This window comes from Vidua macroura, chromosome 3 (assembly GCF_024509145.1).
Source record: "Vidua macroura isolate BioBank_ID:100142 chromosome 3, ASM2450914v1, whole genome shotgun sequence".
Classification (NCBI taxonomy): domain Eukaryota; kingdom Metazoa; phylum Chordata; class Aves; order Passeriformes; family Viduidae; genus Vidua; species Vidua macroura.
This window is the reverse complement of record NC_071573.1, coordinates 24865033-24885446: the sequence shown is the minus strand read 5'-3', so window position 1 is coordinate 24885446 and position 20414 is coordinate 24865033. Positions and strand designations below refer to the sequence as shown.

Genomic DNA, 20414 nt, shown 5'->3' with positions numbered 1-20414 from the left:
AGTACAACCATCTTGGACATTTTCTGTTGTTGTTGGCATGCTTAGAAGACATCGCAATGCATGACCAGCCCGGTCAATTCTGATGCTCAGCAACACATTGCATGCTGCTGAAGCAGAGTAGTAGGAGAAGCCCTGGCTTTTCACTGGTTTTAAAACCAGTGAAATCACTGTGTGCATCATCACAATTATGACGGTGGTAATTTTTCTTACGAGAAGTTAAGGGAGCTAAGTACCAAAATGCCACTGAACTTTATAATCCCAATCTACTTTTTTAAGCCTGGCATGCTATGCAATGTGAATGCAACTGCTTCAGAAGGCAAGTGTATATTATTCCTATAACTCAGTTCAGAAACTGTACTCCTTTTCAAAAAAAAAAAATACAAACTTAATCCATTTAGGAAGCTAGACAAAACTGGTCTGAAACCCTATGATCAAGGGTATGTAAGATTACCAAGCTGGAAACTTCCATTGTGTCATGTGGAGATTTGTCTGAGGAAGTTACTCAAAGGTTACTACTGGGTATTCCAGAGAAACCTTTTTAGGATCTTACTTGAACTGCCAACTATGTACTTTAAAATTGGGATAATAAAGAATTTGGTGATTTCTGCTGTTATTCATTACTACCATGGACTACGAAGATTCTAGGTTTATGAACTTGAGGTGGCACTGCTGCGGAAACCAAACTTATTACAACCTCCTTAAACTTTTAAAATTTCTTTTTAGAAGACAACCAAGTACACAAGCTGTCCTCATATACAACAGTTCAGTCCAACTATTTATAAGCTGTCTTGCTATAGAAAGACCAGAATGCAATATATAGGGGGGAGGAACAGTGGGAAATGCACAAAAGACAACCATTTCTGTCACTGGTTTACACAATGTTGTTAGTCAGTTTACAGAACAATGCCCTTTCCCAAATCTTTCTTTTCACATACGGTATAGAACGTGAAAAGAAAGGGAAGGGAAAGACAGATCAGCAGGGCAAAGTAACATTCTAATATAAGTACGTGAATTGGAAATAAAAGTAGAACTGCTTTTATTACTGATGAATTATGAGGGGAACATGCAAATGGGTTGCATATATGAACTATGTAATTACTAATTAATTCATTCACTTTATGATTCCAACTGAAATAAAAAATAGAATTCTATACAAGGAGGAGTGATATTGCTGTTCTTTGTGCAGGTCCTGTGAAACTATTTTGTCAGTCAGACAAAAAGTTCAGGACAATATTTTGAGAGCAAGGCTAACAAATGCATGTGCTTAACTCTTCCAGACATGACACATTCATGCTTTTGAGTAATCTACTTGCCTCTACCAAAAGCCCAATATTAATGTGAAATGTTTCAGTCTCCATTGGGCCAAACACAAAACTTAAGCCAACAAATGACAGGTAATTGGAAACCTCATTTTTCTAACCAGCATTAAGGGAGATTTTAAAATGCAACAGAGATCAAAGCAGAGTGAAACATTTTAAAACTGGTTTGTGGTCCAGTTCTTACCATTACAGTGAGTGCTGTGACAGCTGGAGTGCTGAATGTTGGGTCGCTGCGTTTTTCTTGGTAGACCACTCGGTACAGGGATATGACACCATTGGGGGAGACCGGCTGGGTCCAGTTCAACCGCACTGAGTATGCGCCTGTGGCTTGTGCCCAAGGGGCTCCCATGCCCTGTGGGGAAGCCTCCAGAGTCTGGGTTGAAGCCCACAAGCTGTCCACAGACCCCACGGAATTTTGAGATCTGGCACGATACTCATAGAGAGTAAAAGGCTGGAGAGCATCGGACGCGTCAATGAATTGCAAAGCTCCTTCAGTCCAGATGAACAAAAGCAGCTCTTCTTGACTGCCCACAGGACGTCTGGAATTAAATCAAAAGCAGTGTGTTTAAAATAGAAAACAGCCTCAGCAGTCCCATAATAGTTGATCCTAAAGTTCCAAGTTCAACTTGTATCTCAGAAAAATACAGAAATTATTTCCATACATTACACACACACAAGGAACTGACTACCTATCTTTGCATCTTAAAAGCATTTCCCTGAACTTGTGTTAGGTTCTGAGTAGTTAAGAAGAGATTTTTGAGGGAATCAATTATTCTTCTTTATCTAGAAGAATACTATAAAACATGGCAAACAAGTGTGCTGTCACAGTCCAAGGCAGCAGAGCATGTTGTTCTTCTAGGATAGAACACACCACAAATGAGACTTTCAGAACTTAGAACATGAAATTTTAAATCTTTCTGTAGTTGCTAAGTAATAACTTAAATTGAAATATGGGTGCAAGTTTTCAGCATTTCTGAAAATCAATTTATTTACTGAGGTACTCACCTCAGAATCCCTAATTTATGGAAAACTTGTGACCATTTTACTGGGGAAAAATGCTACCTAGTGAATAAGGGATAAATATTCTATCATGCTCTCAAAACTAAAGCTGTGCACTTTCAAAATCTGGTTTGCTCACAATAAATATCCCATTGTTTCTTGCAAATTGAATAAGTAATCCCTTGTGCATAAACTTAGCTAAATTTGCAGCTCCACCACCAAACCTCATTAAAATATCACACGTAGTGTTTTCTGTAATAAAAAATGTATTTTTTCCAACACTGTTTTTGTTTAAAAATGCAAACCTAAGATACATGAAGAAAATTCACTTTATTGGTTTTTCACACAATGGGTTTTTCTTTTTTTACTATATATATTATATAATATATGTATACATAGATACATGCAAATATATGTATATTTATAGCATTACTACTGCAGATATGCTTGCCTTGGACGTGGTGATATTCTGAGTACCAGAGATCACAGATGATCCTCAGCCCCTTTGTAATATGCCCCCTTCTTCTATATAATTTAACAGCAGTTTTAATAAGCTGAGTACTCATCTTCAAAACAGAGTTATCAAATCAATTCTTTCACTTGGCATAAAAATGTTTGTGTGAAATTAAGTTGGTTACATTTAAACACTGTGATAAATCTCAGTGATAGTTGGGCTGCATGGTACTGCACATGAATTTAAGTATTTCCCCAATTCTTCACAGGAACCCTGGCTTTTGCAGAACATAAAAACACTTTCACCCTCCATGCCAACAAGAAAAATCCAAATTACATTATCTGCCACTTTTATTGCAAGTAGGGCAAATTTGCAGAAATAAAATTGGTTTGTCTGGCTACTGGGTGTCATCATCACTACACACACACCAGAAGCTGAAGAACATTTCTTTGGCAAGAGAAAATCTGTGTTTCAAAGAATGCTGTTGGATTTTATCTTGATAGGTCAAACCAGGAATTAATTTAATAATAAAAAACCATTGATTTTTTAAAACTGATCATCTTAGCTGCTTGTAGTAATATATTCCCAGGTATTAACATGCAAATATGAAGAAGATAATGAATGTACGTGTGTACACAGCTGTTTATTCATCTTTTGTCTACATGCATATATAAGGCAGAAACGAAGACATTATTTTCTCATACGAAACTAAGTAAGTATTCCTAAATTCTGAGATAAGCTAAATTCTAAGGTAAGATTATATGGACACTGTTAAAGTGTGATTTAAAAAAAAAAAAAAGTTTTGAGGTATAATAGCTCTATCATAGTGAAATTGGCAAATTGTAAGATATGTTGATACTGAGGGCTGGGTGGCAGAACTGGGCAAAGACTGGCAGATCAAAGCAGCAGGAAAGATTTCCTAGAAATTCTTGGTCTCTCTGTAAAAGTTAGGGTCCAAAATTTCCCATTGTCTCCAAAATTCCAGCAACAGTTTATAATACAATTACCCATGCTCTATTATAAGGGCAAGTTAAACCTGCTGCAGAACTCTTCCCCTTGGATGCTGTTCACTGATGTAATGCAAGACATATAATTTTGAAAGATGAATCATTACTACATCTCTCTCCTGCACCTAAAAATATAGTTTTTCTCTGTGCACCCAAAAACATGTCTAAAAAAATCTCTGTAAATAAGGGAAAAGAGAGCACAATTTAATGCAAGAAAGTCACATTTAATGTGTCTTGCTGACCAAACAGTATGGAACTCAAATGAATACATAAATTTGTGTTTTATAAATATTCTACAGTCTGTGATAAACAGTTTTTTCACACTGAATGATCAAATATGCCACCAACTGTAAGCTGATTCACAGGCAGAGCTGTACAATGTAGCCTGGTTAAGTATTTAGATCTTATTACTGCTGAATATTTAATGAATGAAACTTATGGTTAGGTAAATGGTTCCATCTGTAGTGCTAAAAACCAGAATATCTTCATGTATGAATAAACTTTGAACAGAAGTGGTTGAACAATCTGTAATCATTTCAATCGTTTATAAGATTCAGCTGCTCATTTAACTGGAAGTATTTCTTCTGTACAATGAGCTGCAAAGGAGAGAATAACATTTCCAAGAGCTGGAAGCTGTCTCTTAATCTGCATAGTCTGATTTGCTGCTTACATTCATTTTGAAGATGTTCAGATAGTTATTTTTATAAGGGCAAATTCTCCCTGCCCCCGTGCCAATCTGAGGCAGATGACACAAGAAGGAGGATATAATCTCCTTTGTGACAGATAACTCCAGAGCTGTGCTGCAGCAGTGCCGACTGCAGCGCTCGCCCCTTGGCTTCCCTGTGTGCACGGCGGCGGTCTCGAGGGTCAAACCAGAATTATTCCTCACATGTTTGCCTTTCACCATACAACTAAATTACATGTTTTAGCAGTGCCTGCTGCTTTCCTTAACAGTGAGTTATTTTTAGGAACACTGAGAAGTTTTGGGGTAAAATTCAAACAATCGGGGAATCACACTGTCAAATGTGGGGGAACAATGCAACATTCACAATGCTCCCCCTCTGCAGTTTCACATTTAATTAAACAAAGAAACCTCACTTACATTTGTATTCAACCAGTCTACACTAACGTAGCTCTCATGATTTGGGGTATTTTTTTAAAAACATGAGTTCTGATGCAAAAAAAAAAAACAAAAACAGAAGGAATTTGAAGTTATTACACGTAATATACTAGCTTAGATTGGCTATTAGATCAATTACAGGTATAAATAAAAGCCTTCAGGAGTTCTTGTATTCAATGACATAGTCATCCATAGGGATTCCTACATTAAACCATCCAGTAACATATGTTCCTTGGAAGCTGTCTTGGGTACAACTCATGGTTAAGGGTATACGGTTAAGCAATGAACTAATCATAAAGAGTCCGTCTGGAAGCCTCTCCGCTGCAAGTCACGACAGCCACTGAGACATGTCTTCTGTCTTAAAATGCCTTTTGATTTTTCTGCTACATTTTCACCAACACGACTGCTCAGCGAATGAGAGCTACATTTCAATCTCACAAATATACACTAAATAATATAATCTTGTTGGGCCACAGACAAGATTATATTAGGACATAAACAGTTTGACATAAAAATTCAGACACTCCCTTAAGGAAGATACCAACCAAAATACTTCTAATTTTACAGGCAATATGTCTGTAAGGGCCACCTCATGTGCCTCCTACACAGTGCATCCTGTTAATCAATAGAGAGCAGTTACATTACCTCATGTGACCTATGACTTAATAAAATGCAGCAACAAATAGATATCATCTATTTTCTTTTTTTTTTTTTCAGAGTAGCAACTTCTGTGTTTGGCAGAGCAATGTTATGTCATGATGAATGGGAACAGAACTAGATTAGCTGATTATCTCATGAACCAGATCTTTTCTCATTCACAAAGTCTTCTAAGTTGCAGTCCTTGCTAGAAAAGTTTAAAAGCCTCAGATCTGTGTTTAAAGCCACTTTATGAATAATAAAAAAAAAAAAATCACCATCTCCTCTATCATAAAATAACACTTTAATTTTTTGGTTTCTAGCAAAATGGCTGCAAACCTGGGAGTAGTTTTATGATGCTAGAGGAAAGAGTGAGTCCTGCCACTTTAATGCAGAGATCTGCACACACACCAGGTCCCCAAGCATTCCAGGTTTTGAGTTAAATGAATTTATTTTGGTGGTGATGGAGTAAGGAAGAGGCACATACTGAAGAAGAAATTACATTCCATAACCTCCCATAGAAATACTGCAGTCTTGCTGCTATAACAATGTAAGGCCATGTGTGGCTACAAAATGAAAAAGAACTATGTGCTTACATCCCATTTCTGATTTTTTTGCAGCTATCTGAGAAAGATTTGATATTGTTGTTGTCTAAGCACATTTAAACTTCAGCTGAAATAACTGCCAAGTGATTCATGCCTATGTAGGTGAATATACCGATTGTATCTGGAGCCCCAGTGCGCCATTTTCATTTCACTTTAAATAAAAAACAAAATGTATCTATGTCAGTCAGTGCCCTTCTGCTGTACTCAGAGGTATCAAACAGGCTACAATTATGATTGTGAAGTGATTGTGTCACATTGGAGGAAGGTTTATTGCTTTTGAGTCTGCTAGGCAGTAACACATTCTGTTTCATATTACTCTTTATATCATTGTTTGGCTGTGACTAGAATAATCAAATGCCATCAAATGCTGTCAAATTCAATTTACAGTATTTTTCACTGAAGCAGGCTTTCTGCATTATATTTCCTGTTTTCCCTTTCTATGGTTGCCATGGAATAGCAGCAGTAATCATCAGCTTTATTTACAAAACCAACAGAGTGAAGACATGTCTTGGGCTATAACATACACTTTATTCCTCTTTATGCAGGGGAGGGACTTGGGGTTTTGATCAGACAATTAAGAAAAGGCAAACAAAAGGGTATTTCAAGACAGCAGGAATTTTTAGAGACCACTAACATCTTTAAGTGAATTTATATTAATTATCACTGAGGATTCCAAAAGGTAATTGGATTTCCTGTCTTCTCAGTCACATCTCTAATATAATAAAAAGTCCCAAACTCTTTGTGGGAGGCTAGGATCAGCCCAGCATGTGTTTGCCACACATACTTAAGAGCTGGAAAACCCAGGGACTTCAGAGTTTAAATCCTTCTCAAATATATGTCTTGAGTTTTATATTCTCTGACTTCTGAAGCCATTCAAGATCGCTTCAGTGAGCTTTTAACAAAGGCTTAACAGGCACAGCAGAGATCGGTGTTCTGCTAGTTTCCTACTGCCCTAAACACTGCTGTCTGTACAGAAAAATCGTCACACAGGGCTTAGGAAACTCCTCATAGCAAGTGAAAATGCATCAGTCAACAACCTACACCGATGAATACAAACACCAAGGTACATAAACAGATGCACTGTAATCACTGTTCAGACTACTTATTTAGGAACATAAATTATCTTGGAAAATGGATCTGTTTTATGAACCTAGATACCTTTTTCTGCTTTTAAAAGTCTCAGAATTGGTGAATTACTCCTCTTTCCATTACAAAATTCTCAAATGTCAATCAGAGAAGATTGAAGTTTGTACCTAGTGGTCCTCGTAAGCACAGTATAATATCCTACAAACTTTTTCTAAGATTTTTTTGTTTCCTTGAATTTCTAAAATGTACTTTCACATGCTTTTTGTCATTTGTAGTTCAGGAAGATGATTCTTGCTTGAGTTTATATTCCCAACATGGTCATCCATAGATCAGCTTTTTACCTTAGCATTTGAAAGGTAATATATATATATTGTTTCATGTACTTCTACACCTTTTTTTCATGTCACAAAAAATCAAGGGATAAAGAAAGGAACCATTAAGTAGGACAAAGAATCTGAGGTGATAAGGGCATTTACCTGTAGATAAAGTAGTTAGTAATGATGCCATTTGGTTTCCTGGGTGGTGCCCATTTTACTTCTATGAGTGCAGGTCCAATTGCTTTAACAACAGGTGGGCTCAGTTCTCTGGGAGGTGCTTCAGCAGTTCTTGAATATGTTTGACCACCCACTCCACACCCACCTAAAAAACAGAAGTTTGTGTAGGGATAAGAGCTTTTTCCTCAAAAAAAAAAAAAAAAAAAAAAAAAAAAAAAAAAAAAAATCAAGCAAAGAAGCTGCTGGTGGAAATGGTGTCTCATTTCACCTCATCTCATTGTTAAATACTCCTTTAAATTACCACAACTCTACTGATTAATTACTCCTGATTTTCAACAGTGTGAGTGAGGAGCAAATTGCTTCAAAATTGTCATTTTAGAAAAACTTACTTCAATAGGTTTTTGAAAATTTCCATCAAAGACAGGGAATTTCTAATTTTTGGGCTCTCCTCTCCTGTCTTTATGATCACTTCTTGTTGGTGAGTAGTTACCGATCTGATTAAGTTCTGTACATCCTTTTACAAAGATCATTTAGCTGCTTGTGAAGAGCTTTTAATAAAGTGGCACATATAACCTAAAATACATATTTTTAACCCCCATTTGATATATTCACGATATATGGAAAAGTACACATTATACATGGAGAAATATTTAATCCTTCATTCGGTGCTAGGCCTTCTTTTTACTAGGTAAAAAGAATTTGACTTCAATTTGACTCCAATAATGGACTCCAATCCATTACTGACTCCAATAAAAGAATTTCATCTGTTTTGCAGAGTTGCATCTAACTGGAAAATCCTTTCCAGCCACATAGATGAGTGTTTTAAATTGCCTTACCACTCTGGCATGCTTGTATTCTTATCTCATACAGGGTGTAGGGATCCAGGCCATCAACAAAGGCAAAATGTGCACGTCCAACCGGCTTCACCAGCAGAGTGGGACTGCTTGCATTTAGTAGGATGTTGTATTCCAAAGGCACATTGACAATGAATATCCCTGTTGCGAAACAGAGAGGAACCAGTGATTATCTGAAACACTAACAACAGTGCGGGACAACTTCAAAGAGCCAATTTATCACATGCAATTTTAAATGTAAGCCCCCTCTGGAGGTTTTCCCTACTGCTTCTTTTGAAAACTACAATCATTTAAATATAAACTGAAACAGATCCATCTGCAGATTATAAGTGGAAGACAGACATTATAGTTCTTAGGTAAGAATCAAAATTCAATTCAGTCAATGCTTGTTTTGCAATTGCCACTTCTGGGAAGACCGACCTTATGACTTGGAAACAGGCAGCTTTTATGTATTTTGGAGGAGTAACAGCTACTAAGCACTGCTGTTTGAATAGTCATATGATCAAACAAGTGAGTTGCAGCCATTCAGCAAATTATGTCTTTTTAGCCCAACAACAGTAGCTGAGTGTAGATTCTGAGGCTGCCTCATCAGTAGAGTACAATACAATACCTTGAGCCAAGAAACACATAATTTTAAATGATGTAAAAACAAACTCTTCAGTTTTTGTTAAAAAAAAAAGTCTCTCATTTTTTAGTATTTGAATTCAAACATTTTCCCCATCTATTCCTATCCCCATGTTGTCAGTTCTTAGTTTTCTTGAGAAGCTGAAAAACTCAGTTCCTTCAGAAGAACAAGCTAGGCCATATCCCATCCCTTTAGAACAATAGGCAAGTGTTCTTGGATGTTCTCTTTTCTTCTCCCACATGGCATCTCAGAGGGGTTTGGTTGATTGATTGGAGGTTTTGTTTGATTTTTGGTTTCCTTGAGCACTATTTTTTATTAGGAAATGGGCTGTAGGCTTTTTAATTTTTGCCTACTGTAGACTGATCTGTGCAGACAGCAGCAATTTCATAAAACCAAGAGGACGACCAAAGAAGAGTTTGTATTAAGTGTATTTCCTTCATACTGCAGTCACGTAAGGAACAGCCTTAAGAAAGGACAGAGTACAGACCAGACAAGGTTCCTTTCTGAGATGAGTCAAGATATATCTGATCAGTAAAATCACATTTTTCTTTCAACACAACACCTACTTTAGATGTCACAGAGATGTCTTTGTGACTGCAACAAGGACCAGATGCCTGTGAGCAGTTCTGAGACTTGTCCAGACCTTGAGAATCTTTCCATTTGTAACTTTGGAAAACAACTCAGCTTTTTCTCCTAATTACAATTTTGATCCTTTTCTGATAAAGCATCTATGTTGATACTACTACCCTGAAGCTACAAAGAGCATTTTGTTCCCACTGTTGTGCATCTGTTAGATGGGTTTTTTTAGCTAAGTATGTATGTGAATATATATAACTAAAAAAACAGAAGTTTGCAAGAAATCAGAGATTTCAAGTTTAGTTCTGGTACTATGAACAAGTGATGTACTTTGAAAGATCAGAAAAATCTTTGTAACACCATGTTTTTACAATTCTCATAAGAAAAAGAGAATATAAAAATCCCAAAGAAATAACATTCAGCTGCCTGACTAGATGCTAGACAAAGAAAATGCCATTACACTAAAAAGCTGAAAAATAGCCCTGAAGTAGAGCCATGACTTCAATCTTATTCAACTGCTCAGCTTACTGGAAGAACAAAGATGTTGTTAGGAGCTGTTGGAAGAGGTGAAGGGAGAAGGAAACAAAAAATGCAAAAATTCCTCTGTAAAATTTTCCTTCTTCAGTGTAAAAGTTACAAGAAAAATACCAAGATCTAATCATTAAGAATGGAATAACAGAAATACAACTTTCTAAATCAAGGACGATGCTACAGAGTAATCCTCTGAGAGGTGATCTTGAGGTAGACTGGTTTTGCATCAAAGAAAATTATTTTTTGCCTGATATATGGAAAATGAAATGCTCCAGAAGAGTGCACTTGAGTTTGCAGTGTCAAATGTTTCCAGTAATTAAAAATATATTGTTAAATAATAATTATTATTACTGTTAGGAGTAGTAGCAGTAGTATTTCTACCCTATAATTGGAGGGTCTGTAAAGTATACAACAGAGTATTTGAAAGAGTTTCAAATGGTACAGAGCACACCAATAGAAACCTTTATGTCATCTCCTAGTTAAGGTGCCCTTCTTCTCCAGTCCTGAAAACTGACCAGACATTTCAGCTAGAAAAACCCATTCCTTTATGAGAGCGATATAATTCAGTTTTTTGCATCTCATCAGTGTATTTATTCTAGGCAAAAATCACCAGAAACCTTTGAAATTGAAGCTATTCAGAATGCTCGATTTCCCAAGGAAGATTAAATACAAACAAGGACAGCTGAATCCAGCCATCAGTATGTGGCAAAGGACACCTATTTCAAAATAAATGACCTATCCAACAACGTTGGACAGTGTTCAGTCCATATCAGAAATTATTAAAAAAACACCACCTCACACCTGAAACACAAAATCTTAAAATTCTGCTAAATGTTGCACTATATTAGGAATGATACCAATAATAAATATGCTCAGGAGAAAAATACTCTCAAGAAGTGAAAGTGAAATTGTAAATAAAATCACATAAGCATCCTGAAAAATTCCAGTGTCCAATGGAATCCTTCTACACTTTGATCAAATTCATTGACTACGACGATCAAAGGATCACTTCCTAATCTGAAAAATTGTAATATATACTCTTACAACACAGAAACGTGCAAAAAAACCCTTTTGTTCAGAACAGCCTTCAGCATCTGCAGCCAGTCTGAAACCACTACCTTGTGTGCTCTGATGACTGAAGGAAATGAAATGGGCATATTTGTTAAAGTCATCTGGGAAACCACATGACTTGGTTAGTTCCAGAGTTCATAAATTTATGTCAGAATAAAAGGAACCGTAAAAGCACAAGTGAACCAATTTATCCTAAATGCAAATGGCAGTTTTGTTATTTGGTGTCAAAGTTACCATGAGCACAATGACAACCTGCCATAACACATTTTCATGTTCACTAAAGAATAAGGATTTAGTTGGTTAATATTCCCAGCAATACTCTTTTTCATAATTTACAACAACTAGATGCTGATAGGTTATTTAACATTTATGAAGTTAAGATGTAATCAGAAAAACCCTGATTATCTTTACAAACAAAAAAGTTAAATTATTCCACTTTTTTTTCCTCTGTGACTTCATTTCACAGCAGGTGCATGTTTTGCAATGGGACAAATCAATCAAATGAAACCCTGGGTTTTTCTGGGCATATTTGGATAACATTTAATGGACAATTATGTGCAAAACTCTGCAAATTAGGTTTGATGGCTCTGTGTGCTTCAAAACTAGGCTAGGTCAAAAATAGAATTTGCAGCACGAGATGCTTACAATTGGGGGTAAAAAGTCACAGACTTACAGACTGGTCACACAGAATCCGTTTTAAGTTAATTGCTGAAAAATTCTTTACTATGATGTGAAATCAGATCACAATTAAAGGAAAATAGCTAAATTTCTTCACTTATAGGAAACAAATACTGAAACAGGAACATCATCTCTTTTAAAGTTATGTTTTAATATTTAAATTCACAAAACAAAACAATCTATTTGGCTTCCTGAGATTAACTATTTACATTATGCTTCAAATATCCAGATGTCTCAATCTGGTTGCATCAAGGATTCCCACCAAGACTCTGAAAACAGAAACAGCTGGAGATGCTGACTGTTTGCAAGATGCAGAACTTCAGATATTGAACTTGAAAAGCTTATCCTACAGAGAGGTGGAGCAAACAATAATTTACTCAAAAAAACCAAAAATGAGAGCATGTGACTTTTTATTGAAAGTTCCATTTGCTAGTCCACAAGAAACCAGGTTAGTTGGGGAAGCTGTAACAAATAGGTGGTATTCAAATGTTTGATCCCAAGAAGAATAAAGTAAGAATCCAGGTTTCACACAACTGTCATTCTAACTGACAAGCAAACCTAGACATGGATAGAGTGTTATAACATGATGAAGAAGAAAATATTTTAATCCAGATGATCATTAACATATTAAGCAGGTATCCTAGGAGCAGAGGACAGGGTCCTATTTTGAGCATGTTCAGCATTCAGGTTACCACCAGCAGGAACTGAAGACACCCAGAAGAATCAGGTCTCCAGTGAGGACCAGTGGGGTTGTCAATGAGCTGGAATGCAGGATGGCTACCTCCCTACCTATCAATAACATTTATGGATATACCTTGGGAAAATTATGTGATTTTTTTTTTTTTTCCATTTGGTTCTTCTGCCTCTATCCATGGCACTAACAGTTGTTCCATAATAATTGTGACATATCCCTCCTTAGCATATCAGTGAAATATACCATACCTCTGAGGTCTGTGCACTGAGGCAATGCCACATAAGATAATGGAATACCTATTTCAGAAAATAAAGCCCTATTTTCCTGAGTGAGTGAGGTTTGTCAAGTATTTTTTTCTGAATGCATCACTTTAACCACTACTGGGCCATCTTGCTCTTTAGCTAAGTCAGGAGTTTTGAAATGCTACAGATATATAAAGTCACAAGATTTAGATATATTACAGATGCTGAAATGTTATAATGAAAGCATCCAAGAGGAAGGTTTGTGTAATACGATGTGTCCATAATTAATCCTGAGGGTGATTATTTGATCCAAATTTATTACAGCAGATAAGACAGAATGCCAAAGCAGCCCTGATATCCACAGACAGGAAGACACTATGAACAAGTACCTTCTCATCAAAACTTTTTTAATTAAAAGCACTTTTTTGACATTGAGTCTACACCAGTGAAAAGAACAGTTTTGTCCAAGAGTGACTGCCAAGCCTGACAATCCTGATAAATAAAGGTGCATTCTAAGTTTATAAGGAAAACCTAGGTTGCCTCAATGTAGCCTATTGTGAGACAAGGATTTATGCACAGACAGGCAATAGATCAGAAAAATAAAAATATGTACAGGGACATAAATAAGGACAAGAAGCAGTAGACACTTCATGCTAATCCTACCAAGCTGGGGATGTACGTGACCCCAGACACCTGTATGATAGGACATGTTAATGGGATCTATGCTATTCCAGAAGATCAGAACTTCCAGAATAAATCTCCACTTGCATCCTCTGCAGTCTTACTCTTAAGGAAAAAAAAAAAAACAAAAACCAAAACAACAACTCTAGAACCACAAAGGACCTCAGACTGAGCACAAAGCAGGATTATGAAGGGTCAGTAATTAATTTCCTAGCTTCTGCAGAGAACTATGGTTCTGCCCACAGGTTTTAGCAGCATTAGTAGCATTGTAGCTTTCAGTAACATTTAGTAACATTTCTCTGCTGTTAGTACTCCCCATTCTTGTAAGATCAGCTAGTGGCCCTGAACCGCTATAATAAAAGGAATAGCAAGATTTGCTTTCCTGTCTTAACTGTCTTTCCTTTCTTCTTAACTAGGAAGAAAATTAACTCTGTTCTAGCTGAAACCAGGACAATACCCAACAGAAGCACAGTATGAAAATCTCTTCTTCATATTTAAAAACCTAAATAATTAGCCCCACAACAAGAAGGCAAAGTTATCAAATATCCACAGAAGTGAGATAAGTGTTCAAGGTGTGTCCCAGTATCTGGAAAGAATCCCTTCCCATCTGAGGAGAATGATTTCTACGGATGTGTGAATACATGAACTCTGCATCTTCTGCAGATCCATAATGTCCAGCCTCCTCCTCATACCTCTGATTGTGTGGTTTCAGGAACAGACAGACCTTTCTGTGCATAATCTTAATTTCAACATAATGAAATGTACTACACAGAGCCTGGTTCTCCTTGCAGGCTTGTAACCTACTGTGAGTAACAGGAATTTAAGCAGCTGGAAATGGTCTAGAACAAGGACAAGCTTTCCTGGGAAATGCTCCACTCTTCACAGACTATACTATTCCAATACATTCTTGTGTTTTAAATCTATTTATAATGTTGCTGAACATTTTGTACCTTAAATTATATTTATTATCAAAACTATAATACAGCATGAGTCACTTTCCAATAAAACCAACTGTAGATTATATGCCATTTGAATTCACCTGCCTTCTGCAGGGTTCTAAATCCTTTCAGGCAGTAGGGGGAAAAGTTTAATTTAAGATTTTAATCTTTTTCATATATTATAGCATTTCTATAATGGATTTTGTGCTCCTGAAAACTAAAAGATTGACAGCTCAGGGTATTATAGATTTATTAATCATTGCTTAAATGGGTAGGGTGAGCACTGCTAAGCACTGCCACAATACTTGCAATCCCAGTCTTGAAGTCAAAATATTTTTTATAGGTGACTTTATTTTTAACGTCAATTGACCCTTGCTAAGCAAGGATAGAACATCTTAAATAATTAGGAACAAGAGATATTAAAAACTCCCATGAATTCATTGATAAAACACATATGGCTATTATTGCAATATGCAAACATCTGAAATTTCTAAAAAAAAATGACAAAATTTTAACTGACAAAACCCAGTATCTACAAAGTAGAAAACTTTGTGGAAATGAACTACATTAGACTAGATTATCCATTACAAGGCTTTCATTGTCCTACAATAAATACAGCATATAATTTTTATAACATCAGTAAAGTGCTCCAATCACTTAAGCTATGATCTATATTGATGAAACATTGCATAGCTTCTCTTACAAAAAGATTCTATAATTCAATTATTCCTGTAAGCCCAACTTTATAGCAGGTAAAGGCCACCTGATCATGTTCAGGAGAAGAATAATTAGAGGAAAAATACTTCTGGGCCTTTGCTGATCCACCATACTGCCAGGTAACATATCCACATTACACTAAGGTGCTCAGGCAAGTGAATTTACTCAATATACTCAATCAGGTCAAAGGTAGCATAGGATCTCTCTCACACAACCTAAAAGGTTATCAGGTTTTCCTAACAATAACTCAGGTTAGTATGAACAAAAATCTTGTAATTTTTGGGGTTCTTTCATTAATATTTTTCATTAATATTTGCACTCAGTAATAGTTTATAACACCAAAACATGCAGGGTTTTGCTCACCTAAACCTCACAATACCCATGTCAAGTATCTAGATCAATATTATTAATATAATATGTCTCTAGGACACAACAGCTTTAGATAACTGGGTATTTAAATCACAAATATTAAAACTAAATATGAATAAAAATATCAGAATTATTCAGCTGCCTACCTGGAAATACTAATTTTTAAATCCTTTCATTTTGCTACAAAGTACTACATAGAAATACATTTTTACCTGGCACATCCCAAGCTAGAAATATAGAATATGCATCAATCACTGTGACATTATATGGGACATGAATTTTCTCTGGTGTTCCTGCTGGTGTTTGTATAACATATTTATCACTAGTGTTGCTGCCGCCCCAAGTGCTGGCTTCCAGCTGGTAAACATATCTGCACAAACACAAAAAGATCAGTAGACACTGCAGTTAGAAGCTTTAGGCATATCAGTAACAGAACATTTCCATTTTCGCCAATTTAAAGTGAATACAATTAGTATCAAAAATACTGCATTAGTGAAGATTTTCACATTTAAGTTTTCTTAATGTGAGAAAAGTAATAGAGAATAATAATTACTGTAGAACCTTAGATACCAAAACTCAAATACTAATACTAAATACTATACTAAATATTAATACTAAAATTCAAAATAGCTTACATAAGTAAGAGAAGTATTGACTCAAAAAGTGTCAAAACTAATTTCAGACTTACTTTTATAAAAATATCAGCAGTCACTTTTGAGCCTGTATGTTCAGTTTGCACTGGAACATTATATACCATGTGCAGTGCTGTTTGTCATATAAAGCCTGACATTTTTCAGAGTATATTCCATAATGGAAAAATACCTGTCATTGAACTACCAACAAACCATCCAAGAAAAAAAAAAAAAAAAAAAAAAAAAAAGCTTTGCTTCTTTGAATCAGAATGACCGATTCTCAAAAACAAAACAAAAATTAAAAGTCCTTTGATTAATAACTTTCTAACATCTGAATTAACCCTAAAAGTGCTCAACCAATTTTCAGTAATAAAGTAATATTTTAAGAGAGTTTTCTTTTGTTCACAATAAGTTATATTTTGTACATTTCACTAACACAAGTACCTATGTTTTTCAAGGTCTTTCACCTGTTACCAGGGCTCTTTAACATGCCTTACCTACTGTTAGGCTGCAGGTTAACATCTGTGAAATTCAGGTCTGTACTGCCACCCAGGAAAATCTGCTCTCCATCACGGAATAATCGATAATGAGTAATGAGTCCATTGGGTTCCTCTGGTTCACTCCAGTACATTTCCACTTCTGTTGAGCTGACTATGATATGATGAGGTTTTGGCCATACCCCTATTAAAATCAAAATGACACAATTTTAATTTTATGACAGAAACTCAAAGGTGTTTTTTTTCTGTTTTCAGCTGTGTTTTCAGCAATGTAATGAAAACATAAAATATTGCCAGGGAGAATGACAGAATTTAAGATACTTTTTGTATTTATCATATAACAAATGCAACCAATTAGACAAGGTAAAGATTAATGGAGAACGAGGCCAAAGGCTGCAGCCTTTATCTGCCCAGTAGTCTCTGCATATTCATTTGTACTTTAAAAAATATTAATCTTCTAATTCTGACTTTGTTAATGAAGCTAATGAACTTAGAGATGAATTTGGGGAAATTTTCACAACAAGAAAGTAGAACTGCAGTGCCAGGCAGTAAGGTAAATGCAGCAAGATACAAAAACTCCAAGACAGACAGATTCTCTTGTGTAAATTTCTACATGATAGCTTGATGGATGACAGTGGAGTTGTGCACCTTGTTAATCCGTCAGAAAACACAAGCCCATACGACCATCTCTTTGCAGTTCTGTAAGAATGACTTTCTCCCTTACCATGAGGAGCAGCTTGTAAAGTTTGACCTGAAAGTGGTTGGCTGGAAGCACACCCAGCAGATGTGCATGCAATAAGCACAAAGCTGTAATTAGTGTATGGCTGCAGACCTAAAAAGAGCAAACAGAGTTTAGGCTGAGATGTTGGCATCAATCATTCCAAGAATTATATCGCTGCATAGAAAGTTACTGGACTTAAAGTTAACTTCCAGCTTTTTTGGTAAACATAAAGTATAAGCTATTCTGATATTATACCTGAACAATACTGAAATGGTGAATTCTCACTAATTTAGACATATATCCTCTACTGATTTAAAAGACCCAAAAACCAATTCAGACTGAATGTCTGTCTATGCTGCAATGGATCTATGGATATCCCTCATATACCTGAATCAACTTTAAATCAAAAAACTGAGATGACACTTGCAATGCAGAAAAACACCTGAAAGTGCAATTGCTTAGAGTTTTGGACTTGAAAACCCGAATAGCCTTTAATGTTTTGAAAATGTATTACAAATACATTTGCAATAATAATAAATACACATTTGTACATGAAACCTTCTATGACATTGCAAATAAGTCCAAGATACTCCTGCCACCTTCCCAAGTTTTTTTTTTTTTTCCCCCTATTTGATACAGGACTTTACAATAAATGCTACGAAGCAGTTAGAAGCTGAACTGACAACCAAGCCCTCATTACAAGATATTAACTTTAGTTGTAATTTTTAATTTTTTTTTTCAGCTCAAACCTTCTATGCTGTAGATCCTTGAATAAGATGAGAAGAGAATATATTGCTTTGCCTTTTCCTTGGAAATTTTCAAACATCCTTGTGCTGTGTGTCGATGACTTCAGATTTGACATCAAATTGCCTGTGGCTTAAGAATTTGACTTTAGGAATCCTCATAAAATTACACTCATCATTTGGCTAAGATACTGAGCTTTTAGAATAGCCAATTCTGTGCACCCATTAAAGGCTTCTTGTAGTTAAACTGTTAAAGATGCAGACCACTGTGAGATCACCTTAGAGCTCAGCATGAACTGCTGATCAGCCTTCTTCACACAGCACCCTCTAGCCCCCAACACAGCACCTTTGGTAACCTATTCTTTCAGATATATCTCAAAATTGTTCTTTAAGATATCACCAGGCACAAACACCGAAAACCCCTTCCTCAGATATTCAAGGACCCCCTTGTTAACACCTCATAATACATTAAATAAAGGTTCCTGTTCCTGAATGTAAAGGGTACAAAAAAAAAAAAAAAAAAAAAAAAAAAAAAAAAAAAAAACCACCCAACAACAAGAAGAAGCAAATTACACACAAAATCTCTTTGAAACTATTAAAACTGCAAAACTAAACACTCAAAAACTGTGAATTCCCAGTGCCAGGACATTGTACAATACAAACTGATCCCCTTTTGTTCACAGGCTTTGTGGCACAGTCCTTTCTAAAACTCCTTCCAACATGTGATCTTCGGCCTGATTAATTGTAATTTGAGACTTTTTCTTGTAGTGTCCACCCCTAGAGTGTACACATGCTTCACTAACACCAACTTGCTGAACATTCCAAATGTCCTAAAACAGTACCAAAACAAAAAATCCTCCCCAACTGCCGAGCCGCGGGGCCTTGTAGCCTCTCGGCACGAAGCTCGGATAGCTGGTACATCTGAGGGTCCACCAGAAGAACGGGAGGGACACTCGGGCTGCTGAAATCCTGCTCCTTTATTGAAGGGTCGCAGAAGGGGCAGACAGGGAGACCACGAAGCAGAACGCAGGCAGATTCCGAGAGCCCCGAGGGGCGGGGTGAGGGATCTTTTAACTGTGTAAGGGTAGGAGGGTCCAGCGTACGACGGAACAATTGGGAAAAGGCTAAAGGGAGGGGAGATATAACATTAACCAGTGGGGAAAAGGGAAAGGAGTGTTCTTGGTGGAGGAACCAAAGGGGAACCATGCAACAGAGAAGACTCTAGGCTAAGGGGCAGACTTGAACAATAACTGACAGGACAGGGGGAGGGTACAATTCTCTTACAAAGGGGGTGGGGAACTCATACAACTGCTGTTTCCCATGGCAACCCTAGACTGCCTTCCCCAACCCCTCCTCCTACACCCAACCAACTCCATAAAAAACTACATAAACTCAAAAACATAAAAGAGAAGAATTTCTCCCTCTGAATCAGGATACCGACTCAAAGAGACTGAGAGAACCAAAAATCTCCTTGGAGCTGCCAGGAAGTCATTTGGGATTCCTTGGACCTGGCTGTCAGACTACCTGGTGTTACGAAAAACTTTAAATATCCAAGCACAACTGGTGACTTCAGCTGCAGCTCTGAAAGCTCAGGAAATTTAGGCAAGGTAATGAAAATGAAGAAGAGGTGGTTGTGACAAACTGTGAAAGACTGAGAAGTGCCTTCCTCAGTACCACAGCTTGAACAAATATGAAAGCCCTGGATGTCAGGTCATTCCCTTCGGCAGTCCATGCCACCAGCGCACAGCGATCCATGTTTGGTCCCTCTGGGCTGGCACTGTCCCAGTTGCCTCTCTCCCTGTGCTCCACGTTCCCATGTTCCTGTCTCCTTGAAAGGGAATGTAGCTCTGGGCAGAAGCACAATTAGGCCCGTCTACACTGAGACTCCCAGAAGGAATTAATCCACTAAACACAGCCAAAGCTGAGGCAGCAGTTCTCCATACAGGAGCTTCATTTTATTCCTCCCTGGAAGAGGCACAGATTGTAGACTGAACAAGGCAGTAACCCTATGAACAAATGACTGTACTGCTGTGTCATGTGGATTGTTTGTGTGGAAGAGGTTGATTTAGGATTATACAGGTCAATTCATAGGCATTATATAGGTCAATTTTTAAGCATGTTAGCT

The 20414-nt window shown here is 36.7% G+C and overlaps 1 protein-coding gene across 6 annotated transcripts in view; it reads right to left on the bottom strand.

Moving 5' to 3' along the window:
- The window catches only part of USH2A (usherin), a 374152-nt gene that overhangs the window by 54367 nt on the left and 299371 nt on the right, over positions 1-20414 (bottom strand). For all 6 annotated transcript variants that reach the window (XM_053974132.1, XM_053974137.1, XM_053974131.1 and 3 more), the window contains 6 exons: positions 17550-17657; positions 16826-17009; positions 15909-16066; positions 8557-8715; positions 7703-7865; positions 1504-1858 (listed from right to left, as the gene is read on the bottom strand). In XM_053974132.1, coding sequence (XP_053830107.1) covers positions 1504-1858; positions 7703-7865; positions 8557-8715; positions 15909-16066; positions 16826-17009; positions 17550-17657 — 1127 coding nt within the window. The remainder of the gene's footprint in view (positions 1-1503; positions 1859-7702; positions 7866-8556; positions 8716-15908; positions 16067-16825; positions 17010-17549; positions 17658-20414) is intronic.